At 35.4% G+C, this 16,918-nt stretch overlaps 2 protein-coding genes across 2 annotated transcripts; both read left to right on the top strand.

Annotated features, from left to right (window-relative positions):
• Positions 1-203: 203 nt before the first annotated feature.
• On the top strand, positions 204-10,718 carry LOC104882770 (disease resistance protein RUN1). Its single transcript, XM_019216381.2, has 6 exons — positions 204-676; positions 2,226-3,291; positions 3,444-3,776; positions 3,863-4,338; positions 4,660-4,906; positions 9,936-10,718. The coding sequence occupies exons 1-6, from the start codon at positions 204-206 to the stop codon at positions 10,716-10,718; spliced, it is 3,378 nt and encodes a 1,125-aa protein (XP_019071926.2).
• A 1,483-nt stretch (positions 10,719-12,201) lies between these two features.
• LOC104882771 (disease resistance protein RUN1) lies at positions 12,202-14,843 on the top strand. The gene is made up of 3 exons (XM_010667134.3): positions 12,202-12,301; positions 12,971-13,578; positions 14,413-14,843. Exons 2-3 carry the CDS (start codon positions 13,037-13,039, stop codon positions 14,807-14,809), a joined length of 939 nt encoding a protein of 312 aa, XP_010665436.1. The 5' UTR covers positions 12,202-12,301; positions 12,971-13,036; the 3' UTR covers positions 14,810-14,843.
• Positions 14,844-16,918: the final 2,075 nt, after the last annotated feature.

The following is a 16,918-nucleotide window of genomic DNA, read 5'->3' as shown; positions in this document are numbered from 1 at the left end:
TCAATGGCGGCTTTGAACAAATGCATAAAAAAACTGAAAGAGAAAAATAGTTTAATCATCATAGAGAGTTCATTTGGACTATTGTCACGCGTGACAACCTGTTCTCACTCGTCTCTAAGTTGGGGATCTTTAACATAAAAATCTTTAGATTAGGGTTCATACAACTTATCTCTCTCTCTCAAACCTATTCTTCTGCCTCCAAAATGGCGTCTTCTTCTTCTTCTGATCGGGAGTTTGACGTGTTTCTTAGTTTTAGAGGAACGGATACTCGCAATACTTTTACTGGTCATCTCAATACAGCCTTAAAGAGTAAAGGAATTAGGACCTTTATCGATGATAAGGAGCTCAGAAGAGGGGAGGACATTTCTTCAACACTTTTTACAACAATAGAAAAATCAAGGTGCTCAATAGTTGTTCTGTCAGAAGCTTATGCAACTTCCAAATGGTGCTTAGAGGAACTGGTAAAGATATTGGAGTGCAAGAGAACCATAAAACAGAGGGTTGTGCCCATTTTCTACCATGTGGACCCGTCGGATGTTCGGGGACAGGGCGGAAGTTTCGGACAAGCCATGGATGCACACAAAAAGAATTTGAAAATCGAGGAGAAGCAGTTGCAGAGGTGGTCGGCGGCTCTCACTGAAGTTGGCAATTTATCCGGCTGGGACTTGGGAAATAAGTAATTTTCTAAAGTTTAGCTATTTTCTAAATCCTAGCTAATTATTATTGTGAGTAGTATTAGTATGTTTATGTTTATTATCCCAAGTTTATTATTATTATTATTATTATTATTACTATATTGTTTGAAGAAATATGAATATGAATAGCATGTTAGGAGCCTCTACTTAAATCAGGTGTGAACTAAGACCCTTATTATGACTAATGCTACAACAAATAAGCACCTCCGGAATGTATGGCATTCAAAATGAATTTAGTTATAATTAAGCACCTAAAACATGTCAACCTAAAGTAAGCACCTGCCTGAGACCTACCTCTTGTGAAAAGGACAAACCTGAGTTCAAAAAGGTTAATACCTACCCTTGACGTTATCCCAAAATGGCTGCAGCACCCTACGTGAAGATCCGGCCGTAATCCAAAACCTTCACACAAGCCATAAAAAGCAGAAAAACAAAAAGGAAGAATAAGAAGAGGATATAGAAAAGAAAAAGAACTAAACTTTTCTCTCGTCTTCAAACCTTTGCCAACTGTTTTCAAAACAATTTTTTTTTGTTTTCTAATATAAAAATTAAAAAACATGTTTAAAAATTAATAACTTGTTTTCTATTTTCTATTAAGAATAGAAAACATGATGTTTTTTAAGGGATGATTTAAAAAATAATTATATAAACATTTGTAATAATTAAAAATAAAACATTAAATATAAAATTATTTTTAAAATATATTTAAAAATATTACAAATAGATTAAAAACATTTCAGGTTTTCAAATAAACTTTTGTTCTACCAAACATTACATAATAGTTTTCAAAAATTAATTTTTAGAATTGTTCTTGAAAATAGCTATTAAATAGAACCTTAGATTTCTTTTTTCTTCTTCCCTTTTTTTTTAAAAAAAAAATTATAAAAATAAAACCTCAAATGTGCATTAACATGTTAAGGTAACTGCTTAGGCTTGGAGATGAAGAAGGAATAAGAATTCAAAGAAAAAATATAGTAAAGAGGAGTATGATTATTAATGGAAAATACAATAAATTATACTAAATGTTTGTAGAGCATCCTCTAATAAGAGAGAAGGGGGTTTTCCAGTTTCCAATTTAGATACTATGGCGCTTTTTATTCAAACTATATATGGGGTATTCCCTTTTTTTTTTTTTTAATATGTTTGATTATGGATGAATATACATGTTCAATTGGCTTTTTCAATATATTTAATTTCTTGTTATTAAGTACTTGAATATCATACCATGTATCATAATATAAAATAAAATAAAATAAAATAAAATAAAAAGAAAAGAAATTGGGTTTAGATATGATATACTTTGGATGAATATTTTGACATCTACTTATGCTTAATATTTTATGACATCTACTGATGCTTAATTTGTCTTTTTTTTTTTTTCCTTTTTCTGAAGCTGCCATAAATATGACTATGTACCTATCCACGTATTTACTTCATTTTCCTCTGTCCATTTAACATGCTTTGTCCAACTTACTACGGTTTGAACATTAATGGGCCATCAAGGTAACTATTATTTGTTCAAACTGGCAGGTCTGAGGCTCAGCTCATTCAGGATATTGTTGCAGATATTTCAAAATATTTAAATTGTGCATCCTCAAATGATGCTCAGAACCTAGTGGGAGTTGACTCCTGCATAAAGGAATTGGAATCACTCTTGTGTTTTGAGTCAACTGATGTTCGCATGATTGGAATTTGCGGTATGAGTGGCATAGGCAAGACTGCCCTTGCCAGAAGTATTTATGAACAGTTTTCGGACAAATTTGAAGGTTGTTGTTTTCTTACTAATGTTGGAAATGTGGAAAGAGAAGGAACCGACTATTGGAAAAAGGAACTTCTTTCAAGTGTATTGAAGGACAATGATATAGATGTGACAATCACTTCAATAAAGACAAGACTTGGCTCTAAAAAAGTTCTTATTGTTGTTGATAATGTGAGCCACCAATTGACAATGAAAACGTTAATTGGAAAACATGATTGGTTTGGTCCTCAAAGTAGGATCATTATAACAACTAGGAACAAAAGGTTTCTAAGTGGAATGGATGCAGTGTATGAAGTCCAGAAATTGCAGGATGATAAAGCGATTGAGCTCTTTAATCATTGTGCCTTTAGAAAGGACCATCCTGCAGAAAGTTTTAAGAGGTTCTCTCTCCGTTTTATAGCTTATGCTCAAGGTCTTCCATTAGCTCTCGAGGTTTTAGGTTCTTCTTTATATAAAAAGGACCAAGACTATTGGAAAAGTAAATTGGATGAGCTAGAAAAGACCCTTGACAATGAAATTCATGGAGTACTTCAAAAAAGTTTTGATGAGTTAAATGATAATGAGAAGGATATATTTCTAGATATTGCATGTTTCTTCAAATGCAGCAACAAAGATCATATAATGAAAATACTTGAGAGTTGCAACTTGTTTCCCGGGAGTGGAATAGAAAATCTCATTGATAGATTTCTCATAACTATTTCTTGTGAGAAGTTGGAGATGCATGATTTATTACAAAAAATGGGATGGAAAATTGTTACTCAGACTTCGAAAGAGCCTGGGAAACGTAGCAGATTGTGGATGCAGGATGATATTTGTCATGTATTGGAAAAAAATACGGTAAGAACAAAAATATTTAAAATTTCTTTTTCTTCGGCAATTTAAGCTTCAGAATTATCATTTATCTAAATTTAAGCAGTTATGCATCAACAGCAAGTAAATTTTACGTTTCTTTGCATTCTTTTCACTTATTCCTTGTTCTTGATTGTTAGGGAACCAAAGAAGTTAAAGGCATATTCCTCAACCTGTTTGGTTTGAAGGAAATACACTTTACCACTGAAGCCTTTGCGAGGATGAACAGGCTTAGATTACTAGAAGTCTATGAGTCTAACCTGTCGGATGACTCTGACTCCGAAAGTACCTCGAGGAAGAGGAAATGTAAAGTGCGCTTTTCTGATGACTTTAAATTTCATTCCGATGAGTTGAGGTATTTATATTGGCATGAATATCCTCTGCAAACATTGCCATCTCATTTTAAGCCCAAGAATCTTGTCTGCCTCTGCATGCCTTATAGCCAGATTACTGAGCCCTGGAAAGGAAGTCAGGTATGGTTGTGCTAATCTTCTTCTTGGATAATATGTAATATTCATAATGAAATCTAATTGATTGTAACCATTTCTTTTTGTTATAGGTTTGTGAAAATTTAAAATTTTTGGATCTCAGTAACTCCAAATTCCTAATGGAAACTCCAGATTTCTCAAGGATCACCAATCTTGAAGAGCTGGTTCTGGATGGTTGTACTAATTTATGTCACCTTCACTCGTCCCTTGGACGCCTGAGGAAACTCGCTTTCTTGAGTGTGAGCAACTGCATAAAACTTAGGGATTTTCCAGCCATCTATAAGTTGGTATCCCTTCAAACTCTGGATCTCTCTGGTTGCTCAAATCTACAGAAATTTCCAGATATCTCACAGCATATGCCATGCTTATCCAAGTTGTATTTAGATGGGACTGCTATAACAGAAATCCCAGCCTCAATTGCGTATGCCAGTGAGCTCGTTCTATTGGATTTAACAAACTGCAAAGAGCTCAAGTTTCTTCCAAGTAGCATTCCTAAATTGACACTTCTTCGTATCCTTACGCTATCTGGCTGCTCAAAACTTGGAAAGTTTCAACAGAACTCAGGGAACTTGGACCGCCTAGTTGATCTCAAAGCAGAATGATCTACTATAAGGCAACCGCCTTCCTCTAGAGCTGTCTTGAGAAATCATAAAGCATCTGCTTCATCCTTGCCAAGAACTTCAGAGTCCATCAGTTTCTTGTTGTCTAATTTAAATTTAGTTCGACTAAATTTAAGTGACTGCAATATAAAGAGTGGAAAGCGCCTTAGTCATCTTGGCATCCTTTCTTCACTCAAGTCTCTGAACTTAAGTGGAAACCGCTTCATTCATCTACCTTGTATCTTCAAAGGACTTTCTAATCTGTCCAGGCTTGACTTGCACGATTGCAGGAGGCTTCAGACATTGCCCTTGCTTCCACCAAGTGTACGAATTCTAAATGCAAGTAATTGCACGTCCCTGGAATCAATCCTCCCTGAATCAGTTTTCATGTCTTTTAGAGGCTGTCTATTTGGTAATTGCCTCCGACTCATGAAGTACCCAAGTACAATGGAGCCTCATATACGAAGTATGGCAACCCATGTTGATCAGGAAAGATGGAGGTCCACTTATGATGAAGTAAGTTCTCTTTTGCTTCATATCATGATTTCGATTTTGCTGAAACTTATTTATATATGTTTTTTCTGTTAGTTTTTAATCTAGAAACAACTACAAGACTGACAATAATTTGCAACAGGAGAACTATTGCAAGGTTAAACTCAAGAATGGATGCAGAGGGGATTCATTAATTCATTCAACTGAATTACAATAAATAGAAAGTGAAAAACAAACGGAAACAAAGATCATGATCCTACATTTCCTAAAGACTAGGACTTAAAACTTTTAAATAACTGAAAAATAAAACAACAATTAAAACACATGCATAAATAGCCAAAATAATACTCCTTGCATTAGGTGCTGCAAACCCCGAGCTTTTCCCTTAGAGCTTCAAACTTGCTGACAAGTAGTGGTTTTATAAAAATGTCTGCCAGCTGATTTTCAGACTTGCAGTAAATGAGAGCAATTTCTCCTTCTTTTTGCACATCCCTCAGAAAGAAAAGCTTGATTTTGAAGTGCTTGGTTTTCCCGTGAAAGACTGGATTGTGAGAAATTGCAATTGCGGCCTGATTATCAACAAGAACTTTTGTATTGTTCCATTGCTTCAAGTGCAAATCACACAGAATTTTTCTTAACCATAATGCCTGATTGACAGCTGCAGTAGCTGCAATAAACTCTGCGTCTACAGTGGATTGTGCAACTATCTCCTGCTTCTTAGAGCACCACAAAAAAAATCCCTGAACCAAGACTAAAACGATACCTAGAGGTGTTTTTCATGTCATCAAACGATCTTCCCCAATCAGTGTCAGAAAATTCCTGCAACTTGAAACATTGATTCTTCTTAAACTCTACACCAAAGTCGATTGTTCCTTTAATGTATCACACCACTCTTTTTGCTGCTTTTAGATGCAATTCATTGGCACAATGCATGAAACGAGATAAGAGACTCACAACAAACAAAATGTCTGGTCTTGCAGTGAGATACATTAGGCAACCAATCAAGCTTCTAAAATCACCTTATTCAACTTTGTCAGTCCCATCCTCCTTGCTTAAGCTCTCCTTTTGGTCCATTGGTGTGACTATTGCTTTGCAATCCTCCATATATAATTTCTTGAGTATTTCCTTGGCATATTTTCTCTGACATATAAATACTTCATCTTTAGCTTGCTTAATTTCCATTCCAAGGAAGTATGTCATTAATCCAAGGTCAATCATTTCAAAGACCTGCTTCATTTCTCTTTTGAACTCCTCAACCAGCTTGACATTGCCTCCTATTACCAAGAGATCGTCAACATAAAGGGAAACTATGAGCAATTCATTTCCCTTATGTTTTACATAGAGAGTAGCTTTAGACTTGCTTTTTTCAAAGCCTAAACTTGATAAATGCTCATCTATTCTACTATACTAGGCTCTTAGTGCCTGTTTTAAGCCATATAGAGCCTTCTTAAGCAAGTAGACTTTCTCCTCTTCACCTTTTTCCACGAATCCCTTGGGTTGCTCCACATAAATCTCCTCCTGCAATACACCATTTAAGAATATAGATTTGACATCTAGCTTAAGCACCTTCTAGTCTTTTTGAGCTACAATTGCTAGCAAGAGTTGTATAGTGTCCAATCTAGCTATGGGTGAAAAAGTGTCCGAGTAGCCAACCCCAAAAATCAATGCATACCCTCTAACTACAAGTCTAGCCTTGTATTTGTTGATGGAACCATTTGCTTTTAGCTTGGTTCAAAACACTCATTTTACTCCAATAATCCTATCCTTTGGTCGGTCAACAAGTTCCCAAGTCTTTTTTTTTTTTTTATCATTGACATCTCCTCCTCCATTGCCTTATTCCATTTCTGGTCTTTAATGGCTTCTTCATAACCTGCCGGTTCACAAATGGCCACATTGCATCTTTGATAGATATCATAGAGTGGTCTTGTTCCACAGATTGGTGGATCATCTTCCAATACTTCTTGCCACTGTTCAGGAGCTTGCACTTCTTTTGTTTGGAAGGGGAGACTTGATTTAATACTTGCTTATGGATGTCTCTTATGTCTGTTCCCAGTTCCACTTCTCATCTTCATTGAAGAACACATCTTTACTAACAATTAACTTCCCTGTTTGAGGTTGATACACCTTGTAGGCTTTAGAGGTGGAACTATATCCCACGAAGATGCCTGGTTCTGACTTCTTGTCAAGTTTAACATGTTTGACTTGTGGAATGTGAGAGAAACACACACAATCGAACACTTTAAGGAAATTGAATGAAGGCTTATAGCTATACCATGCCTCGAATGGAGTTTTATTCTTCAATGCCTTGGTAGGCAATCTGTTTTGCAAGAAAACTACAATACTTATCGCTCCAGCCCAAAACTTCTTTGGCAACTCTTTGTCATGCAGCATACATCTGGTCATCTCCATTATGTATATGTTTCTCTTTTCACTAACTCCGTTTTGTTGCGGAGTATATGGAGTAGTAAACTGGTGTTCTATGCTCGCTTGCTCAGAAAACAAATTAAATTCTTTTGAGGCATATTCTTTTTCATTATCTGACCTTAGAACTTGAATTTTGCAGCCACTTTGGTTTTCCACCATTTTCTTGAACTTCCAAAACACCCTAGCCACTTTTGACTTGAATTTTAAGAAAAAAATCCAATATAATCTTGTAAAATCATCAATGAAAACCATGTAATACGGACTACCTACTAATGATACAGTTCTTTGAGGACTAGATACATCTGTGTGGATTAGATGCAACTTGTGAGTGGCTCTCCAGGTTGACTTTGGGAATGGTCTCCATTTTTGTTTACCGTATTGACAAGCATGACAATTCGGTAAGTGATTTGCAAAGGCTAGTAATCCTTCTGACAACTCATTTTTCTAATTAGCAACATTCCTTAAAGGTGGAAATGGCCAAGTCTCTTGTGCCATTTTTGAGTAACGTCCTCCTCAGTGGAATAAGTAGCTTGCTCCTCCTCGGTTGGATCAAGTGAGAAGCTTTTGTATCTCATTTTTACTCTGAAAACTTTTTGTCCATTTGCATTGTGAATGAGGTAATGCTTGTCTTCAAAGGACACTTTGAATCCTTTTTCTATGAGTTGACCAACACTCAACAAATTTTGATCAAAATCAGGTACAAAGAGAACATCTGAGATTGTCTTTGTGTCTATGTTTGTTGAGATGGCAATGGTTCCCTTTCCTTTCACAACAATGTGATCACCATTTCTGATCACCATTTCCTATCCTAAGCTTTGTGATTGTTGTGGGCTTTAAATCTTTGAAGAGAGCCCAGTCATGGGTCATGTGATTTGTACAACCACAATCTATAAACCAACTTTCACTTGATTCCCTACTTGAGAAACAAGTGGCAACAAAAAGCTGATCTTCTTCTTTTTGGTCAGCAACTTGAGCATCTGCTTCCTACATCTGATTTTTATGCTTGCATATCACAGCCTCATGTCTGAGCTTGTTGCATACGGAACATTTGGCATCGGGTCTTCTCTAGCATCTAAATAGAGGATGGCCTTTCTTCCCGTAATGCTGGCAAGGTGGATATTTTCCTTTGAAATTTCCATTTTGGCTTTTGTTGCTGCTCAAGGTTGTAAAGTCACTATTTTCTTCCTGGTCTTTTTTTTTTTTTTTCTTATTTTTCTTATTTTTCTTCTTGTTCTTCTCAACTCCATGATGTTTTGCTTGTAGAGCTCCATCAGTGATGACATCTTGCCTCATAAGCCTCCTTTGCTCTTGTGCTTGCAATGAATTAAGCAATTCTGCCAAGGATATCTTTGACAGATCCTTAGTGTTCTCTAACGTTGTAACAGTTGCTTCATACCTTTCAGGCACCGTGACAAGGATCTTCTCTACAATCCTTGAATCATTTAATTCAGAGCCGAGTAACCTTACTTTGTTTGCAATACTTAGAGGTCTATTTGAATAGTCTTTAATTGTTTCAAATTCCTTCATTTTTTGCAACTCAAATCCCTTATCAAATTCAAAACTTGCATACCTTTCATCCTTTCGTCTTCTGCATATTCTTGTTTGAGATAATCCCATATTGCTTTTGCTGTTTTAAGGGACATGATTCTTGTGAAAATCGTGGGTGACACCGCAGCGAACAAGCAAGCCTTAGCCTTTGATTTCTTCATTTTTTTTTTCTCCTTATGAGCTTTGATTTGAGCCATGGTGGGATTATTCGGTAAGGCTGGGATATCATAATCCTCTTTTACAGCCTCCCAAAGATCCAAAGCTTCCAAGTACGTTTCCATACTTGCTGCCCAAGTCTGGTAATTATCTTCATTAAAGACAGCCAGAGTAATTGATGAAAAATTGGTCTTTGCTTCCATGACGTGTCGTACTCTAACACAGATCCCTCAAGAAGATTGCTCTGATACAATTGTTAGTTTTTAATCTAGAAATAACTAAAAACTGACAATAATTTGCAGTAGGAGAACTACTGAAAAGTTAAACTCAAGAAATGATGTAGAGGGAATTCATTAATTCATTCATCTAAATTACAATAAATAAAAATTGAAAAACAAACGGAAACAAAGGTCATGGTCCTACATTTCGGCCATGATTCACAACATGGAACAAACTAACCAATAACTTCCTAAAGACTAGGACTTAGGTGGTGTTTGTTTTTTTGGCTTTTTGCTAAAAGCAATTTATTTTTAAAATTTAGGTTGTTTGTTTTTCTACTTTTTCATAACTTATTATAAACTTTTTACTAAATAGAAAAAGCTAAAATATGTAGCTTTTTCTAAATAAAAAAAATAACATATTGGTTTTTTTACTTTTTAATACTTAATAGAAGTAAAATACTATAAAAACAAACAACCTAATATATTAACACTATTAAGCATTAAAGTTCTATTTAGAATTAAGTAAAAAAACAAACACCACCTTAAACTTTTAAATAACTGACAAATAAAACAACAATTAAAACACATGCATAAATTGCAGTCCTAAGGCAGCCAAAATAACACTTTTTTCTTTTATTACCAAAAATGATAGTAGTGGTGGCTTTTCTCTCTTAGCTTCGTCATGGTTCTTGTTGTGTGCGCAGGAATACCCATCTTTTGCTGGTATCCCATTCAGCAATGTCGTTCCTGGGAGTGGAATACCTGATTGGTTCAGGGATCGTAGGGAAGGGCATGACATAAATATAGAGGTACACCAAAATTGGTATAGCAGCACCCCAGGAAGTAATAATAATTTCCTGGGATTGGCTCTTTCTGCTGTTGTAGCACCCCAGGATGGGTTCCTTGGAAGGGGTTGGTATCCATACTGCGACTTGTACACCCAAAATGATCCTAAATCCGAATCCAGTCACATATGTTCCTTCACTGATGGCCGCACTTACCAACTTGAACATACTCCAATTGAGTCAGATCATCTATGGCTAGCGTATGTACCATCATTTTTTAGCTTCAGTTGTGAGAAATGGAGTTGCATTAAGTTTTCATTTGGTACAAGCGGGGAATGCGTTGTGAAGAGCTGTGGAGTTTGCCCAGTGTACATTAAAGACACCACAAATGATCATAACAAGCCCATGGGAAGTGCCTACACAGATATGAACGATTCAGTATTGCAAGCTACCAGAATCCGAAGCGTTGGAAACTCTCGTACTGACTCACATGCCCCGGACCCAGAAAGGCTTGAGAGGCAGCGAAATCTTCCAAAATCACGGACTAGAATTGACCGCAACATTCAAGTAAGCATTCCGAGTGGAAGTGCCCGCAAATTCGAAGTAAGCATTCCGAGTGGAAGTGCCCACGAATTCGAAGTAAGCATTCCGAGTGGAAGTGCCCACGAATTCGAAGTAGAAGTTACCGTAACCTTGTCATAAGGCTGAACGCAGAGGAATCGTTCTTGAAGATCACAACGAATCAGTATGGAAAGACGCCATCAGGAGAAGCCTTCATCAGAGGCAACACAGAGGAAGTGGATATTCTTATACTGACTAACTCACATTCCTGGTACCAAGAAAGGCTTGAGATGCAGCCAAACCCTTTCACATCCAACAATGGGTTTCCTTAACTATTTGAAACTAATAATTGAAATTATATGTTTTCATGGATATGATTTCCTTAACTATTTGTTATGTTAAGGATGATATTAAAAACAGATCTTGTTCCAATCTTGGATTCTTCCAATGTATGATCCAGAAAGAAATGTGATGGATTCAAATATTTTAACCATGCCTTAATTTATATACTTTTTAATTCACACATTTACATATTAACCTTATATAAGTAAATATAAATTTATTTATGAAAAATTCATCGCAAGGTTTACTTTAAAAGTCCAAAGCTACTTGTAAGAGTATTCCGGTCAATAGATTTTAGGTAGGTGTGTTTAATAATTCTCTAAAAATAAATTTTACTATCTAAAAATGCATTTTATGAACAAGATACATTTATAGAGGTGTTATTTGATCAAATTTGAAATTAGAAATGACTTAACGTAACTGCTCTAAGCTTTAGGGAATGTGAATGAAATTAACTCATAAAGTACATGCTATCGATATAATTTTTTTACAATCTCTAGTAATGAGTATTACTTAATTTAGGTGTTCATCTTAATTCATAAACATATTTATTCTGACTCAAAGAGAGCAATGCATTGGTGTACCAATGTGTACCATGCACCTGAATTTACATATGGTAATGTTCATCTATTACCAAAGAATTGCATTTTCTATAATTACTTGTTGGAGCCTACTGATATTTCTTCAAAAAACTGTTTCTCCATAATCCTTCTTAGTATATTTTAATAGCAAAATGCCCTTAAATATTTGCAAAATCACATACCTCGCGGCAAGATATTGAAAAATAAAAAACAACCCAACTGTCAGATCCCACAAGAAACCATGGAGTATCGAAAGTGGGGCACACATAGACCAAACCGAAAAAAGATATACCCAAATCTTGTAGCCATGTAATCCCTTATCAAGAGGCTTCACTCCAATCATTTTCTCTTTCCCTCAAGACCTACAAGAAATACATTAATGTCATTGACTCTTATTGTAAGTACATTTCAGTGTATTCACAGTATGGTTATAACTATAAATTGAATTATTATTCTAATGTCAGTGACGTATCTCCATACTTTAGTGTTAGGTGATATCACTTCATTTTGCTATATTTTTCTTTTGCCTTTCACACGGGATTGACTTTCATGTCTTTCCGTTTTGCCGGCTGCGCTGAAACTTCCACCTCTTTTCGCAATCTTTTCCCTGAGTCGAATACGCGTGGACTCTTCATGTGTTTCCCTTCTTCTTTCCCATTTGACTATCCTATATATCTCTCTGAATCACTTTCTTCAATTGCTGTGAATGCATGTCTATTTCTTAGACCACTCTTTTGCCAGGAGTTGTTCGTCAGTACTCAATTGAAGCTTGGTTTTGATTCCCTGGGCATCTGCAATCCTGTAAGTTTTCACCCTTCTCATGAGGTCTTTAGATGGGCTTCATTCATTATCATTATGTGGTATTTTACCAATACCTTTTGGAAAAGACTTGATAGTTGGTTTTTGAGGGTTCTATTTGAGTTTTAAATTAAATTGAAATCAATAGAATATATCATTTGCAGCAACAGCTGTTTGAACAAGATGGGATTTTTGTAGATTCCTTTCAAATAAAAAAGGTTTTTATGCATTACATATGATATTTAATTTGGGAGATATTTGATACAATATTATGTTTTTTCTTCAAAATTCTGGATGCAAAATTTTTAATTTTTTTTTTTTTTTTTTGTATGAATTATGTGGGGCTGTTGTATTTTTCAGTTTCAAGAAGAAAAAAGTCATTGTCATTGATATTGTCTGTTCTCACAAATACCAGATCATATCTGTATTAATTCAAATGGGTGCAGAAAGATAATAGTTTAATTGGTTTGTGAAAAAGAGTAACTAAAATAAAAATTTTGTATTATCATGAATGAATTAATATTTACTATAATATTTGTACAGTAAAGAAATTAAATTTATTTATTTATTTGTTTCTTTGCAATTAGTAAACAAATTTAGATGTATTATTCAATGTCATTGCTGTTTGGTATTGGGAATTATTTAAACCAACCCAAACATTTGTGTTTGCAGAGATCAATTTAGAGTTGAGATCTCAACCCTAGGACTTCATCTGTCTGCTATCTCTCTTGTTCCAAAATGGCTGCGTCTTCTTCTCAGTTGGGTTGTGATGTTCATCTCTCTACTGCTCTATCTGCTTCCATGGCGGCACCTTCTTTTGCTTCTTCCCAATGGAGTTATGATGTGTTCCTTAGTTTTAGAGGAGAAGACACCCGCTTTACCTTCGCTGCTCATCTCTACGAGGCCTTGGACAGGAAAGGAGTCAACACATTCTTTGATGACCACAAGATTAGGAGAGGCGAATCCATATCTCCAACACTTGTAAGAGCAATTGAAGGATCAAGGTCTTCTATCATAATTCTCTCTCAAAACTATGCGAGTTCAACTTGGTGCTTAGAGGAACTTGTCAAGATACTAGAATGCAGGAAAACCATGGGACAACTGGTTCTGCCCGTTTTCTACAATGTGGATCCATCAGATGTGCGAAAACACAAACAGAGCTTTGGAAAGGCCTTGGTTAAACATGAAAAAACTTTGAAGCAGAATATGGATAAGGTGAAGAATTGGAGGGAGGCTCTTAGTGAAGTTGCCAATTTAGCCGGCTGGAATTCCCAGAATAAGTAATCTTTCCACCTCTTTTTTTTCCCTTTCCATTTTTACTTTTAATTGTTAATTTATATTTTGATCACCTTATGTTACCATATGCTTCCAACCAAATAAATATTATTTACTGTACATTCAACAATACTCCGGACTTTAAAACAAATTTACAAACTTATGAAAAACATGTGTGTGTATATGTATATGTATCTATCAATTTTGATATCTCATACTAAATAAGAGAAAAAGTTTTGATATTGTATATGTATGTGTTCTTAACCAAGTAAATGTGTTTTAAAGTCGTGAGGATTTATTGGGTTCAAAACTAATAATATCTACATGGTTGGGAAAAGAATGTTACACATGGTATCAAAGTTTATCACTAACCTTGATGAGAGCCTCTATCTATTTGATCTCACAATCCTATGGGATATGAGGATGTCGTGTCTGCATGGAAGGTAATTATGATATTAATCATATAAACACGTTTTAAAACTTTGAGGATCTCATTGGGCCCGAAGGGAACAATATCTACACAAAAGGAATAATATCTATACGAAAGGGAGCAAACTGTTACAAATGGTATGAGAACCAATCATCGATGTTGGTATGAGAGTTTGTTTAGCCCCATAAATGATGTCTATATGTCTAATCTTGCAATCCTATGAAACCAATTAGGATATTGTATTTGCATGGATTGGGCGTGATTTCACACATTAGATAGTGGGAATATATATATATATATGTGTGTGTGTGTGTGTGTAAGAACTATGTAGAATCTAATTTTCTTTATTTTTCACTTACGTTTAATGGATTGCTAGACTAACTACGTGTATCTACATAATAAATGGCAGGTCTGAGCCTACGTTTATCGAGGAAATCGTTATTGATGTTTTGAAAAGATTGTTCGAATTATCCTCAATTGATGCAAAGCGCCTAGTAAAAGAAGATTCTTGTATACCAAAAAACAAAATGGTACCAAATCCACACTTAACCACTTTCCACATTGCAGGACATTTTGGCATAAGTGCTAGAGGTAGGAGGCCACTCAAAAATGTTAATAAATTAGTTTCCCAAAAATATTCCGAAGTTTGCTCACTCATTGAAAATGTTGGGGAAGAATTAATTGAGTTACCAGAGAAATTTGTTTCTGAAATATTTGACTCATCAAATGACTCAGACTTAGACGATGATGACTTAAGCTTAGAGAACGTGAAATCCATGTTAACAAATGTATGGACAAATCTATGAGTTTATAAATGAGAACAAAAGAGTGTAATTTTTATTTTTCCTTCTATAAATTAATTCAAGATTGAATGGTATAAAGGTTGTGTACTTTTATTAATGTTCAAAATTCCAATATATACAGGTTATAGTGTTGTTGATAAGCAAAACAATACTCATAATTGCGACAGTAATGGTATGGTGAAAGTAGTACAAAAGGATAAGGAAACTAATTGTAACATATCTAGAGTAATAAGGAATGAGTGTTCCTATAATGATGGTCTATCATGCCCCCACAAGATGGAAATTCCATTAGGGAGCCCAATCTTGGAGTGATGTAGAAGGAAAGTCTTGCAAGCCAGGGGCTTGGTTAGAGAATCTGCAAGTTGGTCTGTGGTGTGAACATGTGATACCCAAAGTTGTTGGTTCACAACTTGATCACAAATGAAGTGAAAGTCAATTGCAAATGGACGAGATGTCGATCTCTTGAAATAGGCTTTTGACCTAGTTAAGCTCAGCTGCAATGGATGCAAGCACACGATGTTTAGCTACCATGGATGACTTGACAACTATTTTCTGTTTCTTGGATGACTAGCCGATAGAATTGCTTCCTAGGAAATTATATAAGTTGATGTTATGGTCTGATCATCAGCATTTCTAGCCCAATCAGTATCGATAAATGCATCGAGACTGAGGGGTGAACATCTTTTAAGTAATAGGTCATGGTGCATGGTGCCCTTGAGATACTTGAGAATGTGCTTCACATCAGCCTAATGAGAGGTGGTCAGTTTGTGCATAAATTATGATAATTTGTTTACTATAAAGGAGATATCTGGTCTTGTGAATGACAAGTATTGCATGGAGCCAAGAAGTTGTCAATATTTTGTCGGATTAGTTAGAAGACTACCTTCAAACAATCTTAGATTTGCCATGGATGCTAATACATGGTCCAAAATCGATAATATCTATATGGTCGGGAAGATACTATTACACATGGTATCAAAGTTTATCCCTGACCTTGATGAGAGCCTTTACCTGTTTGGTCCCACAATCTTGTGGGACATAATGAGGATGTTGTGCATTTCTACATGGAAAGTGATTATGATATTAATCATGTAAACACGTTTGAAAACTATGAGGACCTTATTGGGCTCAAAGGGAAACAATATCTACACAAAAGGAATAATATCTATATGAAAGGGAGCAATCTATTACAAATGGTATGAGAACCAATCCTCGATCTTAGTATGTGAGTTTGTTTAGCCCCATAAATAGTGTCTATCTATTTGGTTCTGCAATCTTATTGGACCAATGAGGATGTTTTATCTACATGGAATGAGATTGTGATTTCACACATCAAATAGAGGGAAAAAATTTCTAACACTATATATATATATATGAGAAGAAACCAACCACTACACCTCGTTGATTTATATTTAAGTTTTTCGATTTGTATTTCAATTGCAAACTGAAGAACTATGTAGAATCTTATTTTCCTTATTTTTCACTTACATTTAATGGATTGTTAGATTAACTATGTGTGTCTGCATAATAAATGGCAGGTCTGAGCCTATTGATTCGTCCCTAGCAACGGCAGTGGCAATGGCACCATTTGATTCGGGGTTCGATCCCCGGCAACGGCGCCATTTGATTCGTGCCCACTTGGTGTCTCAACTGATTCGTGTCCATCTGGTGCTCCTTGATTGAGGGATTAATCAACAAAATTTATAACCTATAACACCATATACTAGGGTAGCAAAGAAAAAGCTACTATAGTATAGCGGCTCTAGGATCGTTCACTGGGATGGGTTTTCACTTTGCAAATGATATTAATTCAAAGCTGAATTGGTGTCTTTTCATTTCAAGGTTAGCTTTAAAAGAAAACATAAAGATGCTTTAATGAAAAAGGTTTAGATTTAAACTAACCACAAATAGTAACTGATTTTACTTACAAAGAAAGATGTTTCTTGGAGTTCAGATCACTAGGCTCGTTCCTCATACAAAATGGAGAGTTCCGGTCACTTGTTTATTTTCCTCGCATTAGAGAATTAACATATAGTTAATTCTCTAACCGGTGTTGTACAGATGCTTCCCATTAATGGGTTCAAACACTAAATCCCTCTCACTGATGCACTT

Source organism: Vitis vinifera, chromosome 18, assembly GCF_030704535.1.
Source record: "Vitis vinifera cultivar Pinot Noir 40024 chromosome 18, ASM3070453v1".
In the NCBI taxonomy this organism is placed as follows: Eukaryota; Viridiplantae; Streptophyta; class Magnoliopsida; order Vitales; family Vitaceae; genus Vitis; species Vitis vinifera.
This window is presented reverse-complemented; position numbering and strand designations above follow the sequence as displayed.

Coding starts and splice junctions, on each gene's coding strand:
- LOC104882770 (XM_019216381.2), top strand. CDS start 204: ATGGCGTCTTCTTCTTCTTCTGATCGGGAGTTTGACGTGTTTCTTAGT. Junction 677..2,225: donor GGCTGGGACTTGGGAAATAA/GTAATTTTCTAA, acceptor TCAAACTGGCAG/GTCTGAGGCTCAGCTCATTC. Junction 3,777..3,862: donor AGCCCTGGAAAGGAAGTCAG/GTATGGTTGTGC, acceptor TTTTTGTTATAG/GTTTGTGAAAATTTAAAATT.
- LOC104882771 (XM_010667134.3), top strand. CDS start 13,037: ATGGCTGCGTCTTCTTCTCAGTTGGGTTGTGATGTTCATCTCTCTACT. Junction 13,579..14,412: donor GGCTGGAATTCCCAGAATAA/GTAATCTTTCCA, acceptor AATAAATGGCAG/GTCTGAGCCTACGTTTATCG.